The 14,111-nt window shown below is 35.3% G+C and overlaps 1 protein-coding gene across 5 annotated transcripts in view; it reads left to right on the top strand.

Moving 5' to 3' along the window:
* LCA5L (lebercilin LCA5 like) overlaps positions 1-14,012 on the top strand; it is a 14,997-nt gene extending 985 nt beyond the window's left edge. For 2 of the 5 annotated variants that reach the window (XM_042809452.1, XM_042809454.1), the window contains exons 2-8: positions 1,441-1,729; positions 3,682-4,196; positions 5,642-5,779; positions 7,195-7,294; positions 10,793-10,899; positions 11,185-11,317; positions 12,571-14,012. In XM_042809452.1, the coding sequence (XP_042665386.1) occupies positions 1,441-1,729; positions 3,682-4,196; positions 5,642-5,779; positions 7,195-7,294; positions 10,793-10,899; positions 11,185-11,317; positions 12,571-13,160 (1,872 nt within the window). In that variant the 3' untranslated portion in view covers positions 13,161-14,012. Of the gene's footprint in view, positions 1-1,440; positions 1,730-3,681; positions 4,197-5,641; positions 5,780-7,194; positions 7,295-10,792; positions 10,900-11,184; positions 11,318-12,570 lie in introns of those variants that run through there. The other 3 variants (XM_042809456.1, XM_042809455.1, XM_042809457.1) reach the window with 3 other exon arrangements.
* The last annotated feature ends 99 nt before the right edge of the window (positions 14,013-14,111 follow it).

Below are 14,111 nucleotides of genomic sequence, written 5' to 3'. Positions count from 1 at the left end.
TTTTTTTTAGCTAAGGCTGCTTCTTACAGTTTATGTGAACTATCATTTTAATACCCCTTTAATTTCCTTTACATACTTGCTACTCTCTCCTAAGTCCCCTCAGATATACAATTTATTCTACTAATGAGTAGAATTCTGCATCTGTAAAACTATGGGCTGAGTCATCTTCAGGTCATATTGAGAAAGACTGAGCTGTATCCCGAGAAATCCTTTTTACTGAAACTGCACTGTTTAAATAATATTGCCAGGAGTGTAAGCTACTGAAGTCAATCTGTTCTACTTTCCAGAAGACTCAGTAAACAAAAATACTTAGGTATAACATACTCACAAATATGTATCACGTCAGCATTTTATATTTTATGCTAGATATATTCTATTTCAACAATTAAACAATTAGGAGAATTCATTTTGCTTGCAAATGAGACTACTGAAAAAGGTAACTCCAAATAAATCCAGTCAAAAAAAGTAAGATCACTGCATCAGAGAATCACGTCTCTGACAACAGTGCATTACAGCTGATAATTCCAGTTATAAGTGCCTTGACACGTAGAGCAGTGTCTTATAGCACTTTAAAAAGGAAACAAGTGTGTTAAGTGTGGTTAGGCTGCGAAACAATTGTCCTTATTTAAAAAAAAAAAAAAAAAGTATTTATTTTCCTAATGTTTCTTCGGAAATTGTGCAGACGTACTTTTGTTATATTGTTAATCTATTTATTTATTTTGTTTTGTCTCTATTTGAAAATAAGTAAAATAAAGCAACGTCCCAAAAGTTTAAGAAGATTTTTATTTCAGTGTCAAAATCAGAGACTGTGTTGCACAGCTTTAGGTGCTGCTACATCTCCTGCCTATGATGTTAATATGTCAATTAAAATAACTTCATTTTGTGATCTAATTTGTGATCTAAGTATTGAAAAATATGACTAAATGATTCTTTAGTGACATGGACAACAAAAAATAACAAAAGAATGCAATTAGCAATAACGTAATCTTAATTTTAAAGAATTATTATGTAATACTACAAAGCACTTTTTAGCTATAGAGCATAAACACCATTGCACTTCTTTTAAATATACTTATCCTGGATAAAATGGGTATGTTACTGGAAACAATCCATGGTATCTGTTTACATTTAAGCATCAGTATCTTATAAATAGTCTTCAAAAAACACATGCCAGTATTACAGTAAATTCTGAGTTAAATGATTATATTTCGTATTTGCAGTTATTTCTGCAAATAAAGTTACTGCTTACTACACACAATTATTTTACTGGATTAGTATTCCTTAGCATTGCTTAATATAGATGCAGACTGTTTAATACTATTTACGTTAATAGTAAATAACTCACTAACATTTTAGTTCCTGAGAGCTCATGGAGGTCAATTTTTAAGCCTTCTACCACAGCAGTGATTAATTCAAATGAATATTTCCTTCATATTTTAGTGCAGGAGGATAGCAAGTCCTAGTAAGTATGTGACACAGACAATTCCCCAAAGCACAGAAGTATTAGAAGCAGCAGCTGAAGCAGAGGTAATGATTGCAAGCAATGCAGTGGAGAATGCAGAAGTAAGAATCATCAAACTAACTATTTTGAGGGCTTTGTCAGTGACTTGCTCTGAAACAGCTAGAAGCAGCCGTTGTTTAGAACTATCCGAAACTGAACAGAAGAAAATGCAGAAAAATGAAAGAAAGAAGAAAAAAGAACAACAGATCTTTTCCCAAAACAATAAAGGTAATTTGTTTTCTGGTAGTATTCAAATGTGACTGTCTTCAGATGCACAGCTGTTCCCTTTCTATGGTGTCTTTTTTTTTTTTTTTTTTTTTTGTAATGAGGAGGGCAGGGAAAACACTTTTTCACTGAAGAATAATAAATTATGTTTTGAACACCGGAACGAGGAGAAAGAGGTGGAGACCCCTTACTATGTTATGCCATAATATTCATTGATCCAAGAGGCAGGATAATCACTTGACATGTGGGAACACCTTTGCAGTCTTCATTCCTTGATGTTGAATGGCTTTCCCGCAGATACTGTGATTTCTGTATTTCTGTGGTTTGGACTATGCATAAGCTGATGAGTCTGAAAAGAACCTTTCTTAAGGAAAGTTAATGAAAGCTGTAGGTCTGCACAAACATGTCAACTCTTACACAAAAACCTATGTTTTGGCCATCTTAGTCATAGTGTATTATGTAGAATTTATGCTTCAGTGCAATGACCATATAGCACAAATACAGTTCCTCCTTGTAAATGTTAGCAGTGAAGAATCTCTACTGCGTATTTTCATATCTGTGTTTCCTTAAATCCAACCAGGTGCTGCAAGGAAGAGCCTTTTCCACAGCAGAAGCCACTCTCCCACTTACCTCTGTCTTCCTAAGTAACGCTCTTGCTGTAGCTTTCTGTTATTCTAGCTTTGTTCATGGAAGAAGTGAGGCTGAGGCTGATGCCTGGCTTTGCTTGCCTGAGGCGGTGTCCTGATTTACCTTGTCCTGACATGACTTTGTTGTTGCCTCCTGTCTGCTATAGGATGTTGTAATTAGGGCCTGCTCCTGTAAATATTGTGTATGTGGAATACTCATTGAATTATACTGAAGTTCTTAAAAAGATCTGATGTTTTCTTTATTCTTTTTTGAGTTAGGACCTTGTGTATTCTGTACTTAAAATATTTTTGATTGATAAATTATTATTATAAACTTCTAGCAAAATGCTGTCTGAAATGACCTGAAAGCTAGAATGAGACTGGATACGTGTCTGAAAGGGGGGAGCACACACTGATACAGTTTTGACTATTTTCAAATTCTACGTACATTTCAGGAAAGGAAAATTAGTATCATTCACTTAGAATATTGGCCACACAGAAAGTGGCAAAATGACAGTAATACACTTAGAATGCTAGCCATTAAAATATTTATATATTTAATTACTGCTTAGAAACAGCGTACATGACTACATAACTGTTCTATGCTTACAAGCATATAAGGGTTAAAAACTTAACTCAGAGCTGCCTCAGAAGTTACAGAAAGCTGGTCAGAAGTCATAACTTCACAGATACGTAACCATGTCCAATTTTGATCACCTTGAGTTTTGAGTTCTTGCAGACCTTTCGGTTATTGTTATTTTTCTTCTGTCATGTCCCTATTCAAGGTGTAGGTCCTCCTCATGAAGCCTGTAGAAATCCTTCCAGGTGGGATGAATTGGCTTCAACAGCCCCCAGATACATTAGTGAACTAAACATATACAAAAAGGAAAAATCTGTTTCCACTGATAGTGGAATACTGTATGCTTTATAAGTGTGCTTCACTGAGTTATTCACAAAACATCCCTGGTGTTTGCCACAGAAGACAAACATATGCTTTGTTATCCTTATTAAGGGAAGTTGAGCACGATGGCTATTTCAAATAAAAATGGCTTCAGAAAGTGAAAGGAGGCAACCTTGTGCCATTACAGACCTGTAGCTTCCTATGTAGCTGTGGTCCACATAAATCCATTATGGATTGCTTTATCTGTGTGTGTATGGATTTGAACATTGATTTCTTATTGTAGATCTTGGACCTTTGGTCATAGTGCATTTAAGTACCCTGGATGAGTAATGTAGGAGCTTGTGTGAGTAGGTGGAGACATAGCAGTGATTTTGCTGTCTTGATTGATGGGTATATATCAATGTCAATTTACTTTGATCTGAATGCAGGGGGAAAGAAATTGCCAGCTAAGAAGATACCACATCAAAATTCTTCATTTTTAAGCCTGCAGAATAACATGATTTCCCAGAAAAGAAATAAAGTGGCTCAGCGAATATTATCAGCAAGACTTCATAAAATTAAAGAGCTGAAGAATGAAATATTTGATTTGCAGCGCAAGTTAGAAGCATCAAACTTAGAAAACCAGGTTTTGAAACGGCTTTGGTATCGGCACTCAAAAGCAATAGGTGGATATGAAAATTCAGAAAGTGTCTTGCCTGATCTGTTAACAAGGCATTACAGTGAGGTGAGTACTTTGAGGAAACACCTGAGGATGTCTCAGGAGGAAGAAAGACGTGCATCCAGAAGGCTTAGGAAAGTTGAAGTGGAGCTGCTAAAAGCTAAAGATGATTTGCAAGCCTTGTATAAGCTTTCAGAAGACAAGACTCTTGCTGAGAAAGAGGAACTTTATCACAGATTATCAGTCCTTGCAGAAAAAATGGAAGTGAATAATAAGAGAATACAGGTAATATATACCTATCGTTTTAATTGTGTAAGAATAATAGGAGAGGTTCTGTGCAAAAGTAGTGGATGTTGGCTTTTTTAGTTGCTTCTCGTCAAACTGATGATTGTAATACAGTCCTCTAGCACTGAGTGTTCTTTTTAAGCTAGACATTAAGGTATAAATAATGGCAGTAGTACTCCTTCCAATATTTAAAAATTTGTCAGTAATGACTGAGTGAATTGAATCCAGCAATAAAGCTTTCTAAGAATTAAAGTCCTGTTTTAACCCTATTAGGTCAGAAGCACAGCACATAGCTGGAGGGCAATCCTCAATAGAATGTCTGCTCTACTTTCTGCCAGCAGCATGGAGTTACCCAGCCTTTCTTGGGCAGTCCAGCTGCAGTGGTGTGGAACTCCCTGAGCCCTGATTTGCCCTGATAAAACAGAGGGTTAGTCATACATGGAGACCACCTGGCTGCTGCTGGTCTGCTTCCTTGGACAAGAGAAGCTGGCTCAGTTGGAAACAAGCACTCTTCCTTCCATGTGGTGCTGGTGAGCACCATGGGTGTAGCTACATCTCCTGCTCACTAATTACTGTTACTCGCTGCAGTCCACTTTTAGAGTTGGCTCTATGGCTGATTTATTATGCAGGAGTAGTAAAAGTCTGCTGGGAGTTCAATAAGAGATGATCAAATGATCTTTTTTATCTTCTACATAAAGCTTTACTCTTATTGAACCTTTCACGAGGAAACAGGAATACAGGCCTTATTACAAAACCAGAAGAGTGAAATGTCTATTGTCCTCCAGGAATTAATTTCTGTTTTCTATGGAATACATTATTCACATGATTAAATAAAGAGCCAGGTAATCTTAGAGGCATTTCACTATCTGAGAAGCTGGGTTTGAAGTATTTTATTACCTGTAAGAAAATGAAAACGTAAATAGCTGAATTTAGACTCTTGAAACTTTCTATTTACAGGAGTCACAGTGAGAAGCAATAAAAAGCTTGCAGGATTGGGTTCTCACCCTACAATTTTATTAACTATCACTTCAGTGCGTAGCACTGGGTTGTGATGATAAAGTACTTGGTAAAGTACCTACTCTTCATTTACACTAAGCCTCTTTATGCTGCCATAGTAAATCGATGTTGATGTGAAATGAAGCGTATGAGAATGTCTTGAAGATGATTGTTTTCATTAATTTTATCAGAACAGTAATGTACAGGCAAATTTTTCATGTTGAAACGCCAGACGCTTTATTTTCTGATCAGTATAATTGGGTTTTAAGCCTCTTTTTGCTCATTTCTAAAGTTCTTTTAGAGATAATCATTTCATGCGTTGTTTGCAATAAATAGAAGGTTACTTTTCATTATATCAGCATGCTTATTTTTTAGATCTGGTAAGAATAGAAAACTTTTAACAGTCACACTAAGTACATTTATATTGTGAAACGTGTAATTTTTTTAAGAGCCTAGAAAAGCAGATGAAGTTGAACAATAGCACCTTTAGTCGCCAGCTGGCAAATGAGAATAAAAAAGCTGTTGAAGCTGGGATAATTACAAAGAACTTGCAAATGGAAATTAACTCTCTTCACCAAAAAATTAAGGTACTCAAGATTCTAAACAGGTTTCTGCTCCTACAGGAAGATTCGAGTCGTTAATTTTATCTTTTCGTTTGCTTCTTTCATTATTTACTAATAGAGTTTTTATTCATATTTGAGTCTGTAGTCTAACAAAAAAAAAGTCAAAATATAAAATTGTGAAATTGTTGTAGGGTCTGTTTGTCAAAAGTTAAAGGACTTCAGTAACTAACTGGAACAGATTAATGTATCATAATTTGAACAAATAGTACCCACCAAACTGTTACTGTTTTGTTAGATCTAGCTCAATATATCCACCCAGTATGAGCTTCCTTACAGGAACACTTTCAAATCAAAATAAGCCAAATATTACAATCTGAAAAGCAACAAAAAAGACTTATAAAAATGATTCAAGAGTTTGTTTCAAGTTTCAGCTTGTTTTCAACAAAAATATTTTTGGGACATCTGTGTCAACTTTAACACAGTAACACTTTACACTAAATGTATGGAAGAACATAAATGTGGCACTGAGTAGACAGAAAACAAAATAAAGTTATGTTAAGAAGAACATACATATCAAGAAAACATGGAAATCTTTGTGGTCTTTTTAATCTAAACTGTGTTTGTAGCATGGTTAAAATATGCTATTTATTTCTGTGACTGATGCATCTGTTGATTCCACAAGGAAACTTTCTCCAAAATGGAATCAGATGCCTGATTGTTCCTCTTGACGATGTATATGTATCTATGTGTGCAAATCTGGGAGATGGAAATAGTCACAGCCCTAGCAACATTCATGGAAAGCTGTTCTAGAATGCAAATTATTTTAAAGTACAGTTTCCACATAAAGACTTCTCTAAATATTTCTTCATGTGTTTTCTTAATGCTATGTTTAGATTCACGAAACCTTATATTGTTTTACCAGAAGGAGCAGACATGCTTATTAATCATATTTCTGTGCCAGAACAGTTTATTCTTACACATTTACAGTTCTGCACATGTGGCTTGTTCAGACCATTCAGGGCATACAGATGTAATTCTCATTCAGATCAACCTCTGTGCCCAAATTAAATGTAACTCCTTTTCAGACCAGGAATTGATTAGCAAGAATGTTACTGAAATTTAAGTATAAAAACATGATTCTTATGACAGTGATGTTGAAAGTGTTCCTCAGAAGCTTATGTCATGTTATAGAAGGCCTCATTTTCTGAACATTGTTATAAAGGTGTAAAAATGTGATTTTAGCCTTTAAAGGAAACAATTTTGGTTTGGCTCATGAAAGAAAACGGCTGATTCATGCTTAAGTGGATGACAAAGTCACCAAATGGTGTAGAACAAAGGAGTATTTTGCTGGCAGTTTTTTTCCAGCATAAGAAAATCAAATAGGTAAAGACTCATTCTTAACGCACTCAAAGAACTTAATAGCATTTATTCCTTCTTAGGAAAAGGATCGGCAACTTTACATAAAGAATATCTACGCAAATCGATTGCTTAGAATCCCAAAGGACAAAGATGATTCAGTACCTCATAACAAAAGTAAAGGTATATTTGTTTTCCCTCGTTATCTCATTATGTGAATCTTATATTGTCTTGTAATTGGGACGTATATTCCTAAGTAAAAGCAGAGACAGTACTTTTATATAAGCAAAAAATATTCTGACACGTATGCTTTAGGGGTTCTTTTATGCTTGTGTATTCTATGACTATTAACGTATGACCTGTGGTTAATACTCCACCCATTTTTTCATTTGAATAGTCTTTAGCATACGTACAGTTTTAGTACTGTAATAGAGACAATGAAATAGTGTTGCTATTGTGTCTATTTGCATCAAGAGCTGTTTGTCTATTTTAATAAGAGCATGAAGCAATCGCTCCACTTTTGCAGTCTGATTTTTGTTCAGGCTTGTTCGTTTTGATTTGGCCATGAGAAGTGGTCATCCCACAGCTGCAGTTCCAACATCACATCTCACTGAACCAAAGCACCTCACAAACTAACCTCATGCAGCAAGTTCCTAGTGTTAGTACAGACTTTCAAAGTGCTTTCAGATCAGTCAAAATAATGAATTTAGCTGGGTCTGGGTCTTTAGATGCTGTTTTTTTCTTTTTTTCTTCATATTTTTTTTTTCATTCTTAAAACCTCTAGCTTATTAGAAGCAGAGATGTTTCAGTGCCTATTATTGAAGCTTCTGCAGCTTGCATTTTGTTGTGCAGCAAGGAAGGGAGTGGATTTGAGGTACAAGGTTTACAAAGTTTAAAGGCTATTCTGATGATCATACTGTCAGTTTATCTGAGAGAAAAAGTCCACATCTTTAGCACTCTTTCGGTTTTATTCATAATAAGTAAATTTAAATAGGCAGTCAGACCTTGTAGTAAACCCATTATTGGATATCTTCTCAGTTATTTCCATGAGCAAAATTGATGCTATAGTAGAAAGACATAGCAAAATAATAGAAAGTTAATTCTATCAACAGGAAGAAATAACTCTTTAGTAAACTATTTCTTTTTTATGGATTTAGACGGGTAGCAGAGAGAAATTTATCATAGCCAAGTTTGTCTGTCAACCATTCCAGGAGCAGTTATCTTGTGTGGGATTCAGTTGCCTAATAATAGGCATCATCTGGTGGCATTTGAGCTGTTGTAGCACATTTGCCTGGCTCTGCAGTTGTTCCAGAAGGACACGGGTATCCCATCACTCCTGGGTAATGCTGGCCAGCCTTACGCAGATTCCTTGAATGCTACAGGCTGTGTCTCACATAGCATTAAGCATCTATGTTTGCTGACCCCTTGACCTGGAGGGAACAACTGCTAAAAACAATTATAAATCAAACAAGTTCAGAACTGCTTCGTTGCTCACATGCATGCTATCAAGGACAATAACGTTGAAGCAAGTATTCTTCTTGAAGCATTTATAAATTGCTAATTTATATATGCTTTGGATGTAGTATCTTGAATTTACTAATAGATGTGTTCTATGTGGAAGAAGTACATGAAAGATATTGAAGTAACATTGGCTTGCTACTCAAGATCAGAAACATTTTGCCACTATTCCATAGGAGAGCTTTTTGCATAGCAATCTTATACTCTCTGGTTTTGGATAATGATTGGAACATCGAATTTCCTGGCTTACTCAACTATTTAAAATATGCTTAAATATTCCTGCTTCTAAACTAAAGTAGGAAGTGGAACTTCCTTTGCAAATCCATTACTCTGCATTAGTGACATGTGAAATACAGAGATAAAGTTGGTAATTAAAATTTTAAGATGTAGAAAGAAATTGCTACTTCTTATTCCAAGTCAGACAAACTTTATTTATGAAGCACTGAATTCTAACTTTTGTTGTATCATATCACCATCTGGGTTGTTTGTTTTTTTTTTTAAACTTTACTGACGTGGACTTGTAGATTATTTAAATTTATTTAAATTGTAATATTAAATCACTGATTACTACTTAAGTTCTTAGCTTAAATGAGACCTGCTATTTTATGAATAGATTCCCAGCAACATTGTCTGTTCTGGTATTCTTGCCCAATAAGGATTTCATTTTGTGCCATTAATGGAAAATGATGATTTAGAAGCCTACAACTGGTAATAGCTGAAATTGTTTTTCCTTTTCACTGCTTGATTGAATTTTCCTATAATAAATTTGGAAAGAGCTACTTTTTCAAGGAGTTGTTTCCTTTGTGTATTTGTAAAAATTTTTATACAGCAGGAAAGCAAGCAATGTGTGGGTGCTTTTTTTTTTTAATGTTCTTGATAAGCAAGTGAAGATAGGTTTAGGGTATAAGAAAGCTCCATACATATAAGTAAAATAAAACTGAATTATTGAGTGAATCTGTTAAAGTTAGCTGTGAGAGCAAGCTTTGCTCAGTTGTTGGAAGGTCACACTAGTTCATCTAGAGGTACAGCTCCCCCTAGTTCTGAATCTGAAGAATGTTCTAGTGATTTTTGTTGCTTTTAAGTAACTACTTGGGTTCAGAAAACTATTTCCCTCCACATCATAAGTGCCATTTCTTCAGAGGTAATTTTCAAATTAGTTCTCAACATCCTTATCACCACCAAAAGGCAAGTTGAAAAATCACCCTTTTTGTGGATAGTCTTCCTCTGATTTCGGATATCAAAGCTAGGAATAAGGCTGAATGGTGATGTAGGTAAGATTACAGTTTTGTTCCTGTATTCACGTCAAAGCTGTTCCAAACATAGAATAAAAGAACAATACACAGGCCTTGCCCTGTCATCTCATCCTATTCAGGTACTTCTTTGAAGGGACTATTCAATTGCTCCCTTGGAACCTCCTTTCAAGTATCGGGGATATTTCACATAGTGTGAACTATTTCTCCTTAAGAGTCTGGTTCTGCAAAGCCTTATATAATTGCTTAACTTTGAATAAGTCAGAAGGCATAAAAACAAGCACATTTGTTCTGTAGGATCTGAATTTAGGAGCTTGAAAATTGAGGTACTCCTCCCAGACCTCTTAAAGTTTACATTAAAATATTACCATACAAACTGACCCAATGCAGGCTCTATGGTATTGACACATTTCTATGACATCACATGTCCTGTTTGAACAGGATCTCTTTGTAGACTAAGTAAAAAGTATATGTACAGCATACTAATGTACTGATGAAAGTGCTCAGGCCTCTGGGTAGGTAAACTCAGAACCTCTAATTAAAAAAAACAGTAACGTTCAGATGAGATTTTATTGTATCTTTGGAAAGACACAACACATTGGTGCCTCAAACTCAGCTAACAGTGCTTTAGCTATGTTAGTTACTCCTCCATTTTCATTCCTACCTGAAGCATGCCTTAATTGCAATAGAGATGCATACACATTCAGAATGCGGGATGTATTCTGGAACTTGAATTTACTAACATACACTTAAACTGCAAACTTCTCTTTAAAACAAGGCTTTAACCAACAAAACTTGAGTCTTAGAATGTTTGGGTCCCAATTGAATACCACTGTCATCAAATATATCTTTGCTTAAACCAACAATGTAATTCCAGAAACAACTACTGCTAATGACAGTCCTTTTGCAACAGGTCTCAGTATAAACACATCAGTGCAAGTAAATAAACAGCATTTTACATCACTGCTATCTCAGTACCAACCCCAGGAAACAGAAGAAAGTACAGTTCTGCTACATGAGGTATGAAAGATTGGGATCCAACTCCTTCGCTTAAATTACCTCTGAAGCTGTATGGTTTTTCTCCATTTTAGTAATGTACTTGATTGGCCTGAACAGTGATCTTAAGTTCCTGTGCATTTTGTGTAAATATTACTATATAATAGAAAATATGTTGGACAGAAGTTGTCATACAAGGAACTCAAAAGAAAATACTCATCTTTTTGTAAGTGTTGTACTGATTGGAATCTTTAGAAAGTACCTGAACAAGTATTTCCCTGTATTTTTACCTTTAATTGTCAATTATAGGAGGAAAAGGCATCAGAAGATAAGAATCAAAAAGCTAAAGCAAGCAAAGCATACACTGATGCCAAATGTGAAACAGAAAAGCAGTCATCCAAGAAAATACCAAAGCCAGAAAATTTTGGTCGAACTCATGGAGGTATGTTTTAATATCTAAGAAATGCATCTGATCTTTTCAAAAGTTGAATGAACTGATGATAATGGTAATTTACCTGAGCTGGCATATGACTGACAGTAACTACAAGTCACTGAAAGCAAGTTGCTGGAGGTGCTACACTGACAGCAGATCAGCTCCACAGCTTAAGGCATCTTCATACTGCTGGACTTCTAAAAGCAGCTCATGGTTGTGTTGGTAAAATTTCTGAGCTTAATCTGTAAAAGCATACTTTACTTAATGGTCGCTTTGTTAAATCCATGCTGATCAAATACTGATCCCAAACTGCTGGTTGTGAATCTGCATCATAGTAGATGTCAACAGATTTTTCTGGCTTGGGATCTATTGCTAAGAAAGGAAAAGGAGTTCTTCAAGGGCTGAGAGTATCTCCTCATTACAGTGACCACTGTAAACAGATTTTATGCAAATCTTAACCATTGATTGTGATCTCACAAAGGCCGTATGCAAGGAACTCATCTATAAACAACTTAATTATGAAGAGGTTCTGTATAACAGATGAAAGAGCAAGCAAATGTATCCTTTTAGCTGAATATTTTAGAAAACCCTCATTTTCTTTAAATTGAGGCAGGTAGATAAAACTGAGATCTGAAATGCTGTCAAGCTAGATGCTTCACAAATGGTAGGAGACATGATGTGAGCTGAATTTCACACATTTACAAAGGTGTGACAGATTGCTGAGGTCACCTACTGGATCAGTAACAGAGCTAGTGATAAGAAATGTTTTAACTCCTGCAGTTTATACTCCATCTTTTCAGCCTGAAACCTTTCCAGAGCCCATTCATGAACCAACTCAGTCCTGTGTTGAAAAACTGCAGTATATTCTGCTCCATGCAACAAGCATGTTGCCAGTTAAAGGGGAAAAAAAAACATTCCTATATTTAAGCTCGATGTAATAGCAATAGAATGACAATTAGGAGTTCAGAACTCATGTGATTTCCCTGATACTTTATATGCAACTTCTCTAGCACTATGTTTAGCCTGTGAAATACTTAATACAGATTATACTTGTATGCTAATTAATTGAAGCAAGTATGTCAATGACATAATGATCTTAACAAAACCTTGCCCCATCCTGTTATTAGTAAATAGCACTGTCCTAACCATCAGTAGCAACTTAAGAAATAATGCAGTAAAATTTGCTCTCATTAATGCTGCATGACTGTTTGTGATCCTATATAATTTAAGAACATTCCTAAATCCCTTAATATTCATTTTAGAATATTTAAAGGAAAACAAACCGCAGACAGCACACACTTGTCTGGAATTTGTAAAACAAGAAAGAAAGAGAGACTTCCTTAAACAGAAGAAAGCTGAAGAAACTCTGCTAAATGACAGTGTAAAAGAGAACAGTCAAGAGGAAGATGCAGTGGAAGAGAAAGAAAAGAAGTCAGAAGAACAACTAACAAGAGGGAAGGCAGGGAGTAATTTTTTAACTCCAAGAAACAAAATGCTCTCTAAGCTGAAAAAACAATACGTATTCTCAGAAACCACTGAAAATTTGTATCACGGGCTTCCTACATCAGGTACAAAATCCACAAAATGCAGTCTTTGTAACAACAGACACTCAGGTCAGGACCACTGCAAAGAAGAATCAAAAGTAAAGAAACTGTCTGGGCTACACGAACCACCCTTCAGTAAAGTTACCAACATAAGGCAGAAAGACAGTTTGACTGAAGCAGAAGGCTGTGCTCATACAATATTCAGGGAAAGGAAGAAGAGTCTTATGAAAGAACTCTTTGGACAAGGCAATGTTTGCAAAGACAGCCATTCATGTTCTAACACGAGAGGAATGGAGAGAAAGCTGTGAGGGGATGCATGATTACACAAGCGAAATGTTAATCCTCCAATGATTTATAAAATAGTGTCTATCATCAATGAGTCATTATGAATAACCTTATAAGAATACACTAAATTCGTATCTATGAAGTATATTCAGCTTACCTTTCCATTTCAATTACACACTGTTTTTAGCTTCATAAAATGTATATAAAATCTTAGAATTTTTGAGAATTTCTGTCATTGACTTTCAAAATGAGAGGCAGATCAGCTGTCACAGCAGAACATTTTTATTATTGATGCACATGTGTACATTTTTGGGTGCCTCAACAATTTTGTCATTTTACCCATTATAGTGAGGTATCCAAGTTAGTCCTTTTTGGTTAATTTTTTGCATTCTCTCTGCAGTTTGAATCTTAAGTTATTTGTTAACTAGCTGCAGTGAGCAGTCTGCTTTCAAAAGATTCTTCACTGAATTGCTACCTAAAATGTACTGAAAGAAAATAATTTTCTTTTCACTCCTGACATAGCTTCCAGAATTCACACAATAATTTGCTATTACATTGTTTTCATTAGCATTATAAAGCTCTAAAGCTCCATTCTTTTCCGCTGTTAAAACTTACCAAAGCAGTTTGCCTAGTAACTACCACAGCTGACATCCAGAATTGAATGTGCAAGACTAAAGCATTGTTCTGGACAAGTCAGGCATATCTAGTTCTCAAAAAGTCTTTAAAAATCTTGCATTTAAGGTTATGTAAGTAAGGGTAGGAAGATTATGTCTTGTTTCTGGTGGAAATTCATGAAAGGCTGCTAGAATGTAAGCTAGGAAAAAGGTATTCTACTAAATTTTAAAGAGCAGTAGCAAAAAAAAAAAAAACAAAAACCCACAACACCTGTACTATGAAAACTTCTAAAGGCAATTAAGATATTTTGAACCTACTTGTAAGCACACTTATCTTCAAGTTAAGTTCTTTAAGTAGTA

Source organism: Centrocercus urophasianus, unplaced genomic scaffold (genome assembly GCF_019232065.1).
Source record: "Centrocercus urophasianus isolate 14NV4802_14NV808 unplaced genomic scaffold, USGS_Curo_1.0 seq_12, whole genome shotgun sequence".
Lineage (NCBI taxonomy): Eukaryota > Metazoa > Chordata > Aves > Galliformes > Phasianidae > Centrocercus > Centrocercus urophasianus.
This window is presented reverse-complemented; position numbering and strand designations above follow the sequence as displayed.